Here is a 16,477-nt window from a genome sequence, read left to right on the forward strand (position 1 = left end):
CTAAGAGAAGATCTGATTGAGGTTTTCAAAATCATGAGGAGGCTTGATAGAGTAGATAGGGAAAACTGTTCCCACTTGTAAAAGAATTGAGAACAAGAGGGAACAGATTTAAATTGAATTACAAAGGAAGCAGATGTAAGGTGAGAAAAAAAAACATTTTCACAACTTATGGCTTTGGTCAAGAAAGAACTACCAAGAAGCACAAGTGGTGGCAGATTCAGTTGTGACATTTGAGGGGCATTGATTCCATTTAAATAATGATCCAATGTGTGTGGATGTAGGGAAAAGGCAGGAGAATTGTTATAAGTCATGATGTTCATTCAAAGAGCTGGTGCAGATGTGATGGACTGACTGACCTCCTTCTGTTTTGTAATGATTCTGTGATTCCATGAACTGTTTCTCTGACATTGCTCTCTTCCCCCTCTAAACAATGATAGAAATATGTAGTTATTTTGTCTAGAGTGTTCAAGTAATTCTGCTATAATGCACATTTCGTTATCACAGATTTACTAAAATGCAATTGATGAATTGGGGACAATGTTTCTTAAGCGAGAACTTATAAAACGTGTGTTGGCTACAATGCAATGACATCACCAACAGTTTGAAAGCTTTTCTAAAGCATGAGTTTTCTATAGTGCGGAGTTGCACAAGAACACAACCATCACATTATAGAAAAATTACCTGTACTGATTATTCTTGTGAAAAGGATGATATAATTTGCAGTCTGTAAAACATGATATTCTTTGAGTATAAAATTACGTGTGGCTGTTTTTCATATTTACCTCAGACCTGATCCTGCTGCATTCCTTTCCTGCTGACGTCAGTGGCCAAATAAGTGAGTGAAAATAAAAACAGAAAACATAGAAACAATCAGCGAGTTAAGTTAGACTGCAGCTGTGGAGAAAGAAAGGGTTAACATTTCAGGTCTATGACCTTTCATTATAGCTGGGAACAATTATGGATATAACAAGTTTTCATCAAGTACAGAGGCACCTCAATTATCCAAACATCGGATTATCTGTTATGTTCGCAAGGTCCTGATGCTCGGCTAAACTATGTCATCCAGCATTCAATTATCCAGAATTCGATTAACCGAGTGAAATATTCCCCACCCACGTCCTTTGGATAATGAAAGTTCTTCTGGGGAGATATGAAAAAAGTCGCAGTGTAGAAACAACAAAAGTGAATGGCGTGACGGAAGGCAAGAGAGATTACAAACTGGAAGAGGAGTTGCCAGAACATCCAGGCCCTCATTTTGAGCACTATGATAACAATATTATTTCAGGTAAATTTCTTGCGGTTACTGGTCACTTTTAACAGTTTAGATGTTAAACTGAAATGATTTCGGTTTTTCTTTTAACTTATTTGCCATTAATAGTAATGTGTGAACGTTCCACATAGCAACGAACGAACCTCTTGAGAGAGGCCCCACCCCTCCACCCTGATGAACATATCATGGTGTATGATGACTTTGTATTGATTCCATGATGTTATCATGCCAATCTGCGAGTGAGCATGGAAATCAGCAGCTCGCCCGCCATTTTAAAAGTGTTATTAAGTTTGTTAATGACCTAATTCTTTAGAGCTTCTCATTACCCACTACGCTTTTTGGGCATCAGACTCGACAAATTTGACAGTGATGCTTGGCAGCTATAATGAGGGAGCGCAAGGGCATGAGGAAAGGTCTCCCACTGGAACTTCAGCTCCATGTATTTCTACTGGCAGTGTGGTGGCAGTGGCTGTGTGACATTTAAATCTTTTAATTTACTTATTTTGAAGTTTCATTTAAAATAATGTCTGGATCAAGTCACAATAACTCAAGAGGCTACAAAAAAAGGGCAGGTGGTGAAATAACTCCACAAAGGCCAGTATCCCAACACCAAGTTACCCTTTATTTACACTTGCATGGAACAAGGCACTGACCAAGCTAGTACCTGATGTTATCGCGCATGTAATTAATTGACCCTGGTATGAAGTGCTACATTAGATTAGATTCCCTACAGAATGAAAACAGGCCCTTCAGCCCAACAAGTCCATACCGACCCTCTGAAGGGTAATCCACCATTCCCCCTGACTAATGCATCTATCACTACGGGCAATTTAGCATGGCCAATTCACCTGACCTGCATATCTTTGGATTGTGGGAGGAAACCCACACAGACAGTCCCTGAGGCGGGACTCGAACCTGGGTCCCTGATGCTGTGAGATAGCAGTGCTAGCCACTGTGCCACTGTGCCGACCCATTCAGGCCTGAATACCAAGCCTCCTGTATTTGGGTCAGGGTGGGATGACTGTGTTAGGTAGGGGAAGCAAAGTGGGATCCCTGATCTCCTTTCTCGACTGTCCTGATCTAACAGTACTCAAATGATCATTATGTGGAGGCACTGATGTTAGACTGGGGTGGAAAAAGTTAAAAATTACACAACACCAGGTTATAGTCCAACAGGTTGATCATTGTTAGTAATGAATGAAATTTGAGCTTTCATTGTTATGTCTGAGGTGAGAATATTCAGTTCATAGCTGAAGTTGTTTGCCTGGTCCAAATGTGCAATAAATAATTACTTACTGAATTAAAAGTACAGCAGTTAACAGAAAGGTGATACCACACAGAATAGGAAGTAACCTTGTGATCTGTTTGAAATTTCAAAGTCAGAAGTCACATGAAACCAGTTAATAATCCAGCAGGTCACAAGCTTTCAGAGTGGTGCTCCTTCACTTCACCTGACGAAGGAGCAGGGTTCCGAAAGCTTGTGACTTTGTCCACCCCAGTCCAACACCGGCACCTCCACATCATGAAATTCCAAAGTGAAGGGAATCCCATCATGATTTATGCTAAATTTTTAACAGGATACAGAACTTTTAACAGGATACATTAATGTTTATCAGGCAGGATTTCATGAAAGGGCTGAATACCCACTGAGATCAGGGGAAAAACAGCAGTGAACAATTTCAACCTATTGCTTTCCCCATTCTGGGTCAGCCTGAACAGTGATATGAATGCTGTCTAACCACAGAAGATAATGTTTTTTCATAAGATAGGACTTGTAGCTTTACTTCATGATTAACTCAATAGTGGATGTAATATTGCTTCTTATTTGCTGGAAATAAAAGAACTTGAGTGGTACAGAACCAGTGTCATGTACTAATATGTCATGAATACATAAGCAGTTTAGCATATTGAAATGTAAACAAGGGCAAGCTTTTTTAAAAAAAATAGCATGAGTTGGCACTGCATTCACAAGTCTGCTATTTAGTTTGCTGCAGTCCTACAATAAATATTGTCAAGAAGGGATTTCAGATTGAAGTAAATGTATATGTCCCATCAATAGTTAATTGTTCCACTGAGTAGAGGCTGTGGCCATACATGATTCTCAACATACAAATCTTTCCAATGTGATGAAGGCATGTGGGAAGAGGCAGAGAATCTCTCAGTCAGCCAGGACTGCAGGCAGCTGCAGTATAATTGGCTTCCCATGTAAAAAAAACTCCATGTACAAGCTCTTACCATGGGCTTACCACAGAGCACAAAGCATGTATCGTCCTCACTTCAAAAGACTGCCAATGAATGGATCCCAATGAGCTTAACAAGGAGGTATTTATAATTATGCAGGAGCATGCACGAAAATTATAGTCAAAGACTCATCACAAAATGATGCAACATTAATTTCCTATGAAGCTGAAATGTATTTTCCCTTTAAAAGTGACAAATACAATGCATTGAATAAATATAGAGCTGAAAATGTGTTGCTGGAAAAGCGCAGCAGGTCAGGCAGCATCCAAGGAACAGGAGATTCGACATTTCGGGCATAAGCCCTTCTTCAGGAATGAGGAAAGTGTGTCCAGCAGGCTAAGATAAAAGGTAGGGAGGAGGGACTTGGGGAGGGGCATTGGAGATGCGATAGGTGGAAGGAGGTCAAGGTGAGGGTGATAGGCCGGAGTGGGGTGGGGGTGGAGAGGTCAGGAAGAAGATTGCAGGTTAGGAATTTGACTGAGACAAGGTGGGGGGAGGGGAAATGAGGAAACTGAAGAAATCTGAGTTCATCCCTTGTGGTTGGAGGGTTCCCAGGCAGAAGATGAGGCGCTCATCCTCCTGACCTGCTGCGCTTTTCCAGCAACACATTTTCAGCTCTGATCTCCAGCATCTGCAGACCTCACTTTCTCCTCGAAGTTCTCCAGTTTCCTCATTTCCCCTCCCCTCACCTTGTCTCAGTCAAATCCCTCGAACTCAGCACCGCCTTCCTAACCTGCAATCTTCTTCCTGACCTCTCCACCCCCACCCCACTCCGGCCTATCACCCTCACCTTGACCTCCTTCCACCTATCACATCTCCAACACCCCTCCCCCAAGTCCCTCCTCCCTACCTTTTATCCTAGCCTGCTGGACACACTTTCCTCATTCCTGAAGAAGGGCTTATGCCCGAAACGTCGAATCTCCTGTTCCTTGGATGCTGCCTGACCTGCTGCGCTTTTCCAGCAACACATTTTCAGCTCTGATCTCCAGCATCTGCAGACCTCACTTTGTCCCATTGCATAAATATAATCTTGATTTCATTACAGTGATAAAACAGGTGGTTCCTCTGATATTTCCTTTTTGGTTTTGTATTTTTGGACATCTGACAAATCAGTGCTTAAATTAGTTTGAGATTGGGACATGTTGCAGTGGTCTGACTATGCAAAGAACAAAGAAGAACAAAGAAAGTTACAGCACAGGAACAGGCCCTTCGGCCCTCCAAGGCTGTGCCAATCCAGATCCTCTATCTAAACCTGTCACCTACTTTCTCAGGATCTGTACCCCTCTGCTCCCTGCCCATTCATGTATCTGTCTAGATACTTCGTAAATGACGTTATCGTGTCCACATCTATCACCTTGTTGGCAATGCGTTACAAGCACCCACCACCCTCTGTGTAAAGAGCTTTCCACATATATTTCCCTTCAATGTTTCCCTTCACTTTGTAGAGTAAACCAAAACAGACACCTCAACTTTTAATTGAGATTTATGATTCTATTTATATATTTAGAAGAATGGCTAATAAGATTGTGAATGTTTGATAAGACTAGGCCATTCACTTAATCAAATGCTTCATATTTTCTACATTTATTTTTCTGAAGGGTAATGTGTGCAATAGATGTCAGAGTCAGTTCCCTAGTGGAAGAAATAGCATCATATTATCTTTAATACCTTACCTGAGACAATAGAGGGAGACTCCTTCATGTCACTTCCATTACAGCTATAGAGAGAGGCTGAATAGGCTGGGGCAGATTTTCCTGGAGCATTGTAAACTGAGGGGTGACCCTATAGAAGTTTATAAAATCATGACGAGATGGATAGGTTAAATAGACAAGGTTTTTTTTCCCTGGGATGGGGGAATCCAGAACCAGAGGGCATAGGTTTAGGATAAGAGGGGGAAGATATAAAAGGGACCTAAGGGCCATTGTTTTCATACAGCGGGTGGTACATGTATGGAATGAGCTGCCAGAGGAAGTGTTGGAGGCTAGTACAATTACAACATTTAAAAGGCATCTGGGTGGATATATGAATAGAAAGGGTTTGGAGGGATATGGGCCCAGTGTTGGCAGGTGGGACTAGGTTGAGTTGGGATATCTGGTCGGCATGGACAGTTGGACCGAAGGCACTGTTTCCATGCTGTACATCTCTTTGACTCTGTGACTCTGCAGCTTTGACAGACTAAATAGATGCCAAATGATTTAAAGCTGATTCTTGGTACTCAGAGGGAGCAATGGTAAGGACATCTCATTTTCTGCATCAACAAATTTCTGGAGACAATACCATAAACAATGGCCCATTAGTTCCCAATCAACTCATACAGGGAGAGCCGTAACAATAATGAAATGAGTTCTGAAGAGGGTCAGTAAACTTGAACGTTAACTTTGCTTTCTTTCCACCGATGCTGCCAGACCTGCTGAGTTTCTCCAGCAGGTTTTTATTTCCAATATCTGCAGTTGTTTGTTTTACTTCAGTATCTTGCTGGAGCATCCAATCATAGAATCAGCCACTTAAAATCAAGTCACTACAAGTGACCAACTCATGACAATTAGAGATTTGAATAAATATCATGAGTTTTTGTTTAACAAACATAAACCAAACAGAATGACACTTGGATTTAATCTCTAACAGGACCAGGTCATATTGCAGCAAAAAATCTATGAGCAGGACCTTACTGGGTCCTGAACGATATGGTCTCTGGTGTGAAATCCAGGAGAATTGCGTGAGGTCCAGTGAAGCCTTTCCCAATGTGGTGGGCAATTAGTTGTATTTATAAAAAAGTCCTGGATGCTGAGATTGAGATTTTTGGTTGGGAATGACGAGAAGCCTATTAACAGGAGGTAAATGAGGTAAAGTTTCCAGAGTCCCAGAGAACAATAGGCATTAGGGAATGTGATTGGTAGTGATTTAACCTGAGGGTCACAATACCTCAGGTGAGGTTGAGAAGGTGGAACTTTCAAACTACATATTGCTGATTATTATCCTCATGAATCTCACCTCATTAACATGCAGCTTCCAGTTGTAGCACTGAACAGATAGGAATTAGGTGCTAAGAATTCCCATCAGAGCGGTTACCTGGTGACTCCAGCTCACCATTTTGCTCCTGCAGACTGCCACCTCAGACTCCCAGCACCAACCTATTGGGGCATACTCTAGGTCAACAGCCGTGCACACTCCACATCCATGGTATCCAACATGTGCCAGCCTCCCCAAGTCATCATGGCTCACCTCCGGACCTTTTACAGTACACTTCTGCACTTGGATGCAGCACTTGGGCATGTACTGGCACCTTTAAATGCAATGCTGCGGCAAGGGCACTTGGTTTGCTGGGACAGGGACCCAGTTCACAGACTGAACCAGGAGGAATCTCAGGGCTACTATTTGTTGTCTTAGTGCTCAATCCCTTTTGCCTACTTGTCCTGGTCATTAGCAATAAGCAGTCAAGGGAGCAGACATTCACTGTATAGCTCTTCATTATTTCAATCGCACACTTACACCATGAGCCAACCATGAATACAGAAAACACACAACATATGCTTCAAGAGAATGGCTATGTCTCAAAGTCGGAGAGGCCTAGTCCTTACTGAGGACTTATATCTACTAAGCATCACGGGGAGATGACATTCAGGGGGCTGGTGATATAGCGAGGAGGCTGGGGAACTTAATGATGGGAGTAGATGTACAGTACAAAGGGAATTAGAAGGCAGGCAGACAATACAGCATGGAAGGGTAAGGGGTCATGTGGGAAGGGAGATTGACGATAGTAAGTCTCAACCTGGCTTCCAATGGGGAAAGTGAACTACAAGACCTGGCATAATCACCTTGTATGCCTGAGGCAGAGGCATACTCAGATAGACAAGTTGGGTGTGGCTTGTGTAGTTGTGAGACCTGTGGGCTTAAGAGAAAGGCCTACCGGGTAAGGACCTTGTTGTTTTGGGGATTCACCCAGATGGCAAGGTAGAGCCTGGAACTTTGTCAGTGGAATGGTCTTGCATCATCCTGTAAATCCCAGTGTACTCTGGAAATGAAAATGACTACATTCACACCTGGAGAGCAGGTAAGTGCTGCTCTCTGTGAGGGAGGGGGTCTGTACATTGTAGCTGTGTGGGTCCTTCAAAGGACAACGTCAGTGAACCCTCCCCCACTCCGTGCAGGGAGGGTGAAATCCACCTGTGAACTCAGCATTCCTGGTGAGCTTTAGGCATTTACCTACTGTGTACAGTCCACCTCCTGACCATCTCATGCAGGTTAGTGCCTGAACCCCACTATTGCCTGGAATACAACAGCAATGTCTCTGTCCCTGGGGAAGTGGAGCTGAATTTGCTAATGTTGCAGTAGCCTGTGATTTCCCCCATTGCCTGCACATGGTGCAGCAGCTACTTACTTCCCAGCATGCTCCATGGAACATTGTCTGGGGATCCAAAGGGATGGCTTCTGTCACTTTGCGTTTGCTGCTCCGGTGACACAGAGACTTACATTAACAGATCAGAGTGAAACAATTCACAGTTATTCACAGAAGCAATGATTTATATACCATTAAGTGTCCCTGCACTATTGATGTACCCTGCCACTACAGCTCAGTGTAATCCTGGTGTCTATATCTTGGGCCTTCTGTATGGAGAGCTGGTTGGACTTAGAGTTCTGGTTAGGCAACACTGGGGTGTTTCAGTCTGAGGGGTGTCTTGCCCAGAGACAAGTGCATCATCTCTGGCTGTAACTCCCACTGGGCTGAGGGCAACAGGCAGACTGGAGGTGGAAGAAGACATGGCCATAGAGCTCTCCTTTGCTCTGAGGCTGAGTCGATGCCTGGTCTCCAACTGTGGCATTGCTATTGTACCACCAGAGCTCTGAAGGGAGCTTATATTATTAGACTTGCCATCTCTTGGATGAGACATTATGCCAAGACTCCATTTGCTTGTTCAGATGGAGATTCCTTTGCAAAATACAATGAAACGCAGGAAATTCTCCAACTAACAGAACTCAGGGCAAAGGAAAACTCCCAGCAAATTTTTGTACCATATTTGGGGAAATGGTCACAAATTTACTCCGGTTCATGATTAGATTACATTAGCTCCAGTATAGAAACAGGCCCTTGGCCCACCAAGTCCACACCGATACTCCGAAGAGTAACCCACCCAGACCCATTCCCTGACCCTACATTTATCCCTGACTAATGTACCTAACACTACAGACAATTTAGCACAGCCAATTTACCTAACCTGCACATCTTTGAATTGTGGGAAGAAACCAGAGCACTTGAATGAGACACGGGGAGAATGTGCAAACTTCACACAGACGGTCGCCTGAGGCTGGAATTGACCCCGGGTCCCTGGCGCTGTGAGGCAGCAGTGCGAACCACTGAGCCACCGTGCTGCCCATTTATCTGTTTACGGTAGCAAGGACCACATGGCTCATGATAACGTCAAAATATGTATCCTGCATATAAATGCATTGCAGTAGGCCCCTGTGTTTTTACCTCACTATATGGAATACATTTAAATTGTGGAGTATTCAGTATTGTGGAGCTCCTTGTATAACCTTTAACAACTTGTCTTTCTAAAACGTAAGCAACTGCAACAGAATTCACATGGAGTAAGGCATGTTTCAACATACAGTAATCTTAAAGTCCATCTCTGCAAACATCCACCTTATCAGAAAGCAAATTCTGTACACTACTGATTACCACTAAAAGTTAGCCATTATACATGGTTTGTAGGAAATCTATCATTTCATGAACAAAAACCTTTTTTTTCTGAGTCCCTCCCACTTTCATCCATCTCTACACACATATTACAAACATAATCTATAAATTGTTCACATATTCCTATATGTGCGGAAGTTATTGGTTGTTAGTCTGGTATCTATTTGACCCTTAATGGTGATATTTTCACCCTTAATGGTGATAATATCATTCCTGTGAAGAATATTCAGCCAAAACAAGGCATTTGTTATTCAGATTTGAAGTCGATGTTGGGTTAATGAGTTCCAGCACATGCCATGCTGTTGCCTTTTGTTGAATCTGAAAGATTTCATTCTCTGTACTACCTTCCCCAATTTCTTTCATAGGGACTGCAGTCCTTTGTTTGCTTCCTCACTTCAAAATGAAACCTTTGCAAAGAAAGTTGCCACCCAAGTTGATTTCATTGTTAAGAAGGTGCACGTTGTGTTGGCTTTCATTAGCAAGGGGTTTGAGTTTAAAAGTCACGAGGTTATGCTACAGATCTATAGAGGAGAAAGTGAGGTCTGCAGATGCTGGAGATCAGAGCCGAAAATGTGCTGCTGGAAAAGCGCAGCAGGTCAGGCAGCATCCAAGGAATAGGAAATTCGACGTTTCAGGCATAAGCCGAAACGTCGAATTTCCTGTTCCTTGGATGCTGCCTGACCTGCTGCGCTTTTCCAGCAGCACATTTTCGGCTGCAGATCTATAGAGCCCTGGATAGACCACACTTGGAATATTGTGTTCAGTTCTGGTTGCCTCATTATAGTAAGGATGTGGAAGCTTTAGAGAGAATGTAGAGGAGATTTATCAGGATGCTGCATGGACTGGAGGGAATGTCTTATGAAGAAAGGTTGAGGGAGCTGGGGCTTTTCTCATTGGAGCGAAGAATGATGAGAGGTGACTTGATAGAGGTGTACAAGTTGATGAAAGGCAAATATAAAGTGGCTAGCCAAAGGCTTGTTCTCTGGGTGGAATTGGCTCTTGTGAGGGGGCATAATTTTAAGGTGATTGGAGGAAGATTAAGAGGAGTTGTCAGAGGTAGGTTCTTTACATGGAGTGTGGTGGGTGCGTAGAATGTAATGTGACATAGTTATAGTAGTGTCCCATACATAAGGGACATTTAAGCGACTCTAGGATAAGCACGTGGCTCATAGTAAAATGAAGGGTATGTGTGTTAATTGATCTTAAACTAGGATAAATGGTTAGCACAGCATTGAGTGCCAAAGATTGAACTGTGCTGTACTGTTCTATGTTCTATTTTCTAAAGTAACATTCATTGCACACTCTTTGGACTGAACAGGCATGGTTTGAGAATGATGCTTTCAAGTGGCTTGTGGTCATGCTTTTCTATCACTTAGTTTCTCCCAAACAGTTACTGATTAAAACACACACAATCAAAGGTAATTGTCAGGCTTCCTCTCTAAATCTGTACACTGCATTGTTCAGTATGCATTACTGTGGTGGTACAAACAAAAATGTTTTTATTCATGAATGAATGCATATTGGTCACTGGGCAATTGTCCTTGAGAGAATGGTGGTGAGCTTTCTTCTTGAACTGTTACAGTCCATGTGCTGTAGGTTGACCCACAGATAGGGAGGGTGTTCCAAGACTTTGACCCAACAACAATGAAGGAACAGTGATATTTTTCTAAATCAGGATGGTGAATGGTTTGGAGGGGAAGTTGATGGTGGTGTTCCCATGTATCTGCTGCCCTTGTCCTTCTAGATGAAAGTGGTCATCGATTTGGAATGTCCTGCCTGAGGGGCCATGGTGAATTTCTGCAGTGCATCTATACTTGCCCCAAGTCCTGTATCACTGGCATCATGTTGCAAGATGATGTCATCATTGACATCATTGTACCTCACCATTGGCACAATTATTATTTGTTGTTCGGTGTGAGTGAAAATGTTTTCGTGTTCAATGCCTCAGTATCACTGCAGATTCTATGTCATGGGTCATCCACAAACCAACGAATCATTTTACTTCTTTCATTTCTGTTGGTTTCTACATCTGTATTGCAACGCTTCATTTGTCTGGATCAAGGCAAAGTTCGTTTGCTGTCAGAAAATGAACGACATACTTGTTTTCAGTCGCTTTCAATTTCATCTTCAGCTTAAGGTTTACCGGGCGAGCTCTGTTGCTGTGTTACCACATTAAAAGCTGTAGATGCCAATGAACCAAGGACCAGTGTCACATGAAATGAACAGCAGCCATTTAGGCAGTAACATGTTAGATTAAGAATATGTACACAAGTTTCCCGTAATGGCAGATGGGTCATTTGTCTGTCAAGTGAATTTGTTTGAGATTTTCAAGTAAATAGAATCATAGAATCCCTACAGCATGGATAGAGGCTATTTGGCTCATCAAGTCTGCACTGAAGCTACAAAAAGCGTCCCATCCTGACCCAGATCCCCAACCTATCTCTATAACCCCACATTTACCATGGCTAATCCACCTAGCTTGCACATCCCTGAATAATATGGGGCAATTTAGCATGGCCAATCCAACACCTTGCAAATTTCTGGGTTGTGGAATGAACCGGACCACCCAACAGAAAACCACACAGATACTGAGAATGTGGAGTTTGTACAGTCACTTTAGGCTGCAATTGGACCCAGGTCTCTGCCACTGTGAGACAGCAATGCTAACCACTGAGCCACTGTGCCACTCAAGCCTATGTACCTTACCAATTCAGTGTGAGAGTGATAATTCTGTGTTAAATGAAACAATACATTAATGTACCATCTCTAAGCAGTCGCAATAGAGTCATAGAGATGTACAGCATGGAAACAGACCCTTCGGTCCAATCCGTCCATGCCGACCAGCTATCCCAACCCAATCTAGTCCCACCTGCCAGTACCCAGCCCATATCCTTCCAAACCCTTCCTATTCATATACCCATCCAAATGCATCTTAAATGTTGCAATTGTACTAGCCTCCACCACATCCTCTGGCAGCTCATTCCACACACATACCATCCTCTTTGTGAAAAAGTTGCCTCTTAGGTCTCTTTTATATCTTTCCCCTCTCACCCTAAACCTATGCCTTCTAGTTCTGGACTCCCCCACCCCAGGGAAAAGACTTTGTCTATTTAGCCAATCCATGCCCCTCGCAATTTTGTAAACCGCTATAAGGTCACCCCTCAGCCTCCGATGCTCCAGGGAAAACAGCCCCAGACTGTTCAGCCTCTCCCTGTAGCTCTGATCCTCCAACCCTGGCAACATTCTTGTAAATCTTTCCTGAACCCTTTCAGGTTTCACAACATCTTTCTGATAGGAAGGAAACCAGAATTGCACGCAATATTCCAACAGTGGCCTAACCAATGTCCTGTACAGCTGCAACATGACCTGCCAACTCCTATACTCAATACTCTGACCAATAAAGGAAAGCATACCAAATGCCTTCTTCATTATCCTATCTACCTGCGACTCCACTTTCAAGGAGCTATGAACCTGCACTCCAAGGTCTCTTTGTTCAGCAACACTCCCGAGAACCTTACCATTAAGTGTATAAGTCCTGCTAAGATTTGCTTTCCAAAAATGCAGCACCTCACATTTATCTGAATTAAACTCAGCATCTGCCACTTCTCAGCCCATTGGCCCATCTGGTCCAGATCCTGTTGTAATCTGAGGTAACCCTCTTCGCTGTCCACTACGCCTCCAATTTGGTGTCATCTGCAAACTTACTAACTATACCTCTTATGCTCGCATCCAAATCATTTATGTAAATGACAAAAAGTAGAGGGTCCAGCACCGATCCTTGTGGCACTCCAATGTCACAGGGCTCCAGTCTGAAAAACAACCCTCCACCACCACCCTCTGTCTTCTACCTTTGAGCCAGTTCTCTATCCAAATGGCTAGTTCTCCCTGTATTCCATGAGATCTAACCTTGCTAATAAGCTCCCGTGGGGAACCTTGTCGAACGCCTGACTGAAGTTCATATAGATCACATCTACTGCTCTGCCCTCGTCAATCATCTTTGTTACTTCTTCAAAAAAAGTTTGTGAGACATGATTTCCAACGCACAAAGCCATGTTGACTATTCTGAATCAGTCCTTGCCTTTCCAAATACATGTACATCCTGTCCCTCAGGACTCCATCCAACAACCTGCCCACCACCGAGGTCAGGCTCACTGGTCTATAGTTTCCTGGCTTGTCTTTACTGCCCTTCTTTAACAGTGGCACCACATTTGCCAACCTCCAGTCTTCCGGCACCTCACCTGTGACAAATAGATTTGGATTCTTAAATTATCTCTCCACAGTAGATCATCTACGATTATTTCCATTCTGGAATGATGTTGATGCTTCTCTGGAGATGTAGAGATATCAACTTTCATAAATAACAATTTGGACTTCCCAAGTGTCTCAAAAATACAGTCACAAAACATGAATTAGCTGGCTCTTTTGTAGCTTTCAAAATCCACACTGTTTCAGTTGTTTGCTTCTGATGCAATGGTCTGACTTTTACCAGAAATGTGCCATCTTTGGCACTTACCCATTCACCACAGGCAGAATTATTGGCCACTGATGGGATCTCTCAGGATTCCTGACTCCAACACCATCTTCAAAGATCAGTCATTCATCCTGTCTAGTGCTGGCCGAGCACAGCTGTCCTGCATGGATTATTTTATTTGTCACAACCTTGGCAATAGAGGGTAACTGGTATACCCCACTTTACCAGTGAGGATGTGAAGGTCCTGTTGGAAGATGGGTGTGTGCAGCTGCTGCCCATGGAGTGTACCCTGAGATGTTGATGACTGATGAAGGCCCAGAGGAGAATGTAGTGAGCTGGAGTCACTTTATCACTCTGACTTTCCATTGGGAATTGTCACCATCAAGTTGTGGAAGAATGGGTAAACTGCACATCAGTGAGGAGAGAGAAAGATAGTGATGTTAATACATATAAATAGGCTTCTCACTGCTCCTTAGCAAGAATCTTCTCTCACCATTCAACACTTGGTGAAAGACCTTGGAAATTTATAGGCCTTAAAGGCTTCTCTATCTAAAACTGATATAAAATGGAAAAGTCATATGACCATGTCTTTACAAATGCATTTCTCCAATTACTCCTCACCGTAAGCAATACACTCACACTGTACTAATACACATCACAAATTAGTGTTTACGAGCAGCGAAGCTGGCTGACTTAAAATAAACTCTGACAATGCTGACCATTTCTAGCAGGTCAAGCAGCATCTGTGAAGAGAGAAATGGAGTTAATATTTCAGGTTGATAATCTTACTTAAGAATTCAAAGGAATCCTGGCTGCTTTATTTTTCTTTTATTCAAATATGATATGATATTCTAATGACTGCATCATAATATTCGCAAGTACAGAATTACGACACAGACAGAGTGGCATGTGGCTCCCTGAAAGAGCTATTTATTATGCTCACTCCATCATAACTGCAGAGTTTATTTTAAGTGATCCAATTCCTTTTTGAAAACTACTGTAGGATCAGCTTACACCACTTCTGCAGGCAATGCATTCTAGTTCTTCATAACTAACAGAGTAAAAATAATTCTCCTCATCTACCCACTGGGTTTCTTTGCCAGTTTTAAATCTGCACCATTTTGTTTACCAGCACTCTTCCAGTGCGAACAGTTATCATAGAATCCCTACAGTGTGGAAACAGGCCCTTTGGCCCATCTAGTCGACATTGGCCCTCCAAAGAAGTGTAACCCACTCAAACCCATTCCCCCTACCCTATATTTACCCCTGACTCATGTACCTAACCTACACACCCCTGAACTTTATGGGCAATTTAGTATGGCTAATTCACCTAACCTAAACATCTTTGGACTGTGAGAGGAAACCGGAGCACCTAGAGAAAACTCCCGCAGACATGGGGAGAATGTGCAAACTCCACACAGACAGTCTCTCGAGGCTGGAATCAAACCCAGGTCACAGGTGCTGTGAGGCAGCTAACCACTGAGTCATCATGGATAAAGATGCTATGCTGCAGGAATATAAAACCCTGGTTAGACCTCACTTGGAATACTGAGACCAGATCTGGGATCCACACCTGAGTTCTCCCCATCTGCTCTGTAAAACCCCTCATAACTTTAAACACCTCAGTTAAATCTCACTTTTTATGTTCCCAACTCTGAGAGGAACAATCCTAACCTCACTACCCTCTCCAAATAACTAAACCCTTCAAGTCGGGAGTTTCTTTAAAGTTTTATTAACTTGTCCTGTCATCGTGAAAGATTTGTAGCCCCAGATTCATCACCTTTTACTGAGTCATACAGCATGACCACAGACCTTTTGGTCCAATCCATCCATGCCGAACATAATTCTAAATTAAACTAGTCCAACCTGCCTGCTCCTGGCCCATATCCCTCCAAACCTTTCCTGTTCATGTGCTTAACCAAATGTTTTTAAAATGTTGTAACTGTACCCACATCCACCACTTCCTTAAGAATTTAATACCACATGTGAACCACCTTCTGTGTAAAAAAGAAGTTACCACTCGTGTCTGTTTAAAATCTCTCTCCTCTCACCTTAAATATATGCCCCCTTTAAATTATACTGTTTTGTTTATGCTCTTGTAATTTTTTTTTCTTTCCAAAATATATGATTGCAAACATTGATTTCAAAAATGATGTGCTGTGCTCGGTCTTCAATAAATATCAACAAGGATAGTGGCCCTAATACTGTACCTAGGGGAGCCAACTATTTACTTCCTGCACTGTCCACAATTAACCATTCATTACCACTTTCTGATTTCTATCTCACATCTGGATTTGCATCCAAGCTCACGTTGTCCCTTGAATTGTGTCATCTTCAATCTTGTAAAAATGTCTATTATATGGTATATTGTAAGATTTCTTCTAAAGCTCCTTTTATATGGCATCAAATATTTTCAGCAACACTTTTTTTTTGTTACTTCATCAAAGACATCAAGTTACACAAAAACATATCCATGTAGACTTTCACTGAGAAGTACCTCCGATATAAATGAGAATTTGTTCTGACCTATGGTCAGAGCTTATGGTCAGAACCTCTGGTCTCTAACTGGCTTGATGCGTTGATTCACAGCTCAATATTTGCTTTTATTATGCATTATGTTTGCATTTCAAAATTCATTTTCAAAAATATGTTGCTTTGGAAAAGAAATTACCATGTAAGACAAAAGCTAATTACTTCAAACTAATTGAGAGCTTGTTATTCATTTTAATTGTGTTTAGGATTTGATAGAAAAAAAATCATATCTCTGAAATATCTGACGGTAGTGCAATTTTAACTTAAT

The 16,477-nt window shown here is 42.4% G+C and overlaps 1 protein-coding gene across 4 annotated transcripts in view; it reads left to right on the top strand.

Moving 5' to 3' along the window:
* The window catches only part of cast (calpastatin), a 204,764-nt gene that overhangs the window by 56,102 nt on the left and 132,185 nt on the right, over positions 1 to 16,477 (top strand). The window contains exon 1 of one of the 4 annotated variants that reach the window (XM_060836875.1): positions 1,200 to 1,285. The exons of the other annotated variants lie outside the window; for them this stretch is intronic. Coding sequence (XP_060692858.1) covers positions 1,265 to 1,285 — 21 coding nt within the window. The 5' untranslated portion in view covers positions 1,200 to 1,264. Of the gene's footprint in view, positions 1 to 1,199; positions 1,286 to 16,477 lie in introns of those variants that run through there. 4 annotated transcript variants of the gene reach the window in all.

This window comes from Hemiscyllium ocellatum, chromosome 2 (assembly GCF_020745735.1).
Source record: "Hemiscyllium ocellatum isolate sHemOce1 chromosome 2, sHemOce1.pat.X.cur, whole genome shotgun sequence".
Taxonomy (NCBI): Eukaryota; Metazoa; Chordata; class Chondrichthyes; order Orectolobiformes; family Hemiscylliidae; genus Hemiscyllium; species Hemiscyllium ocellatum.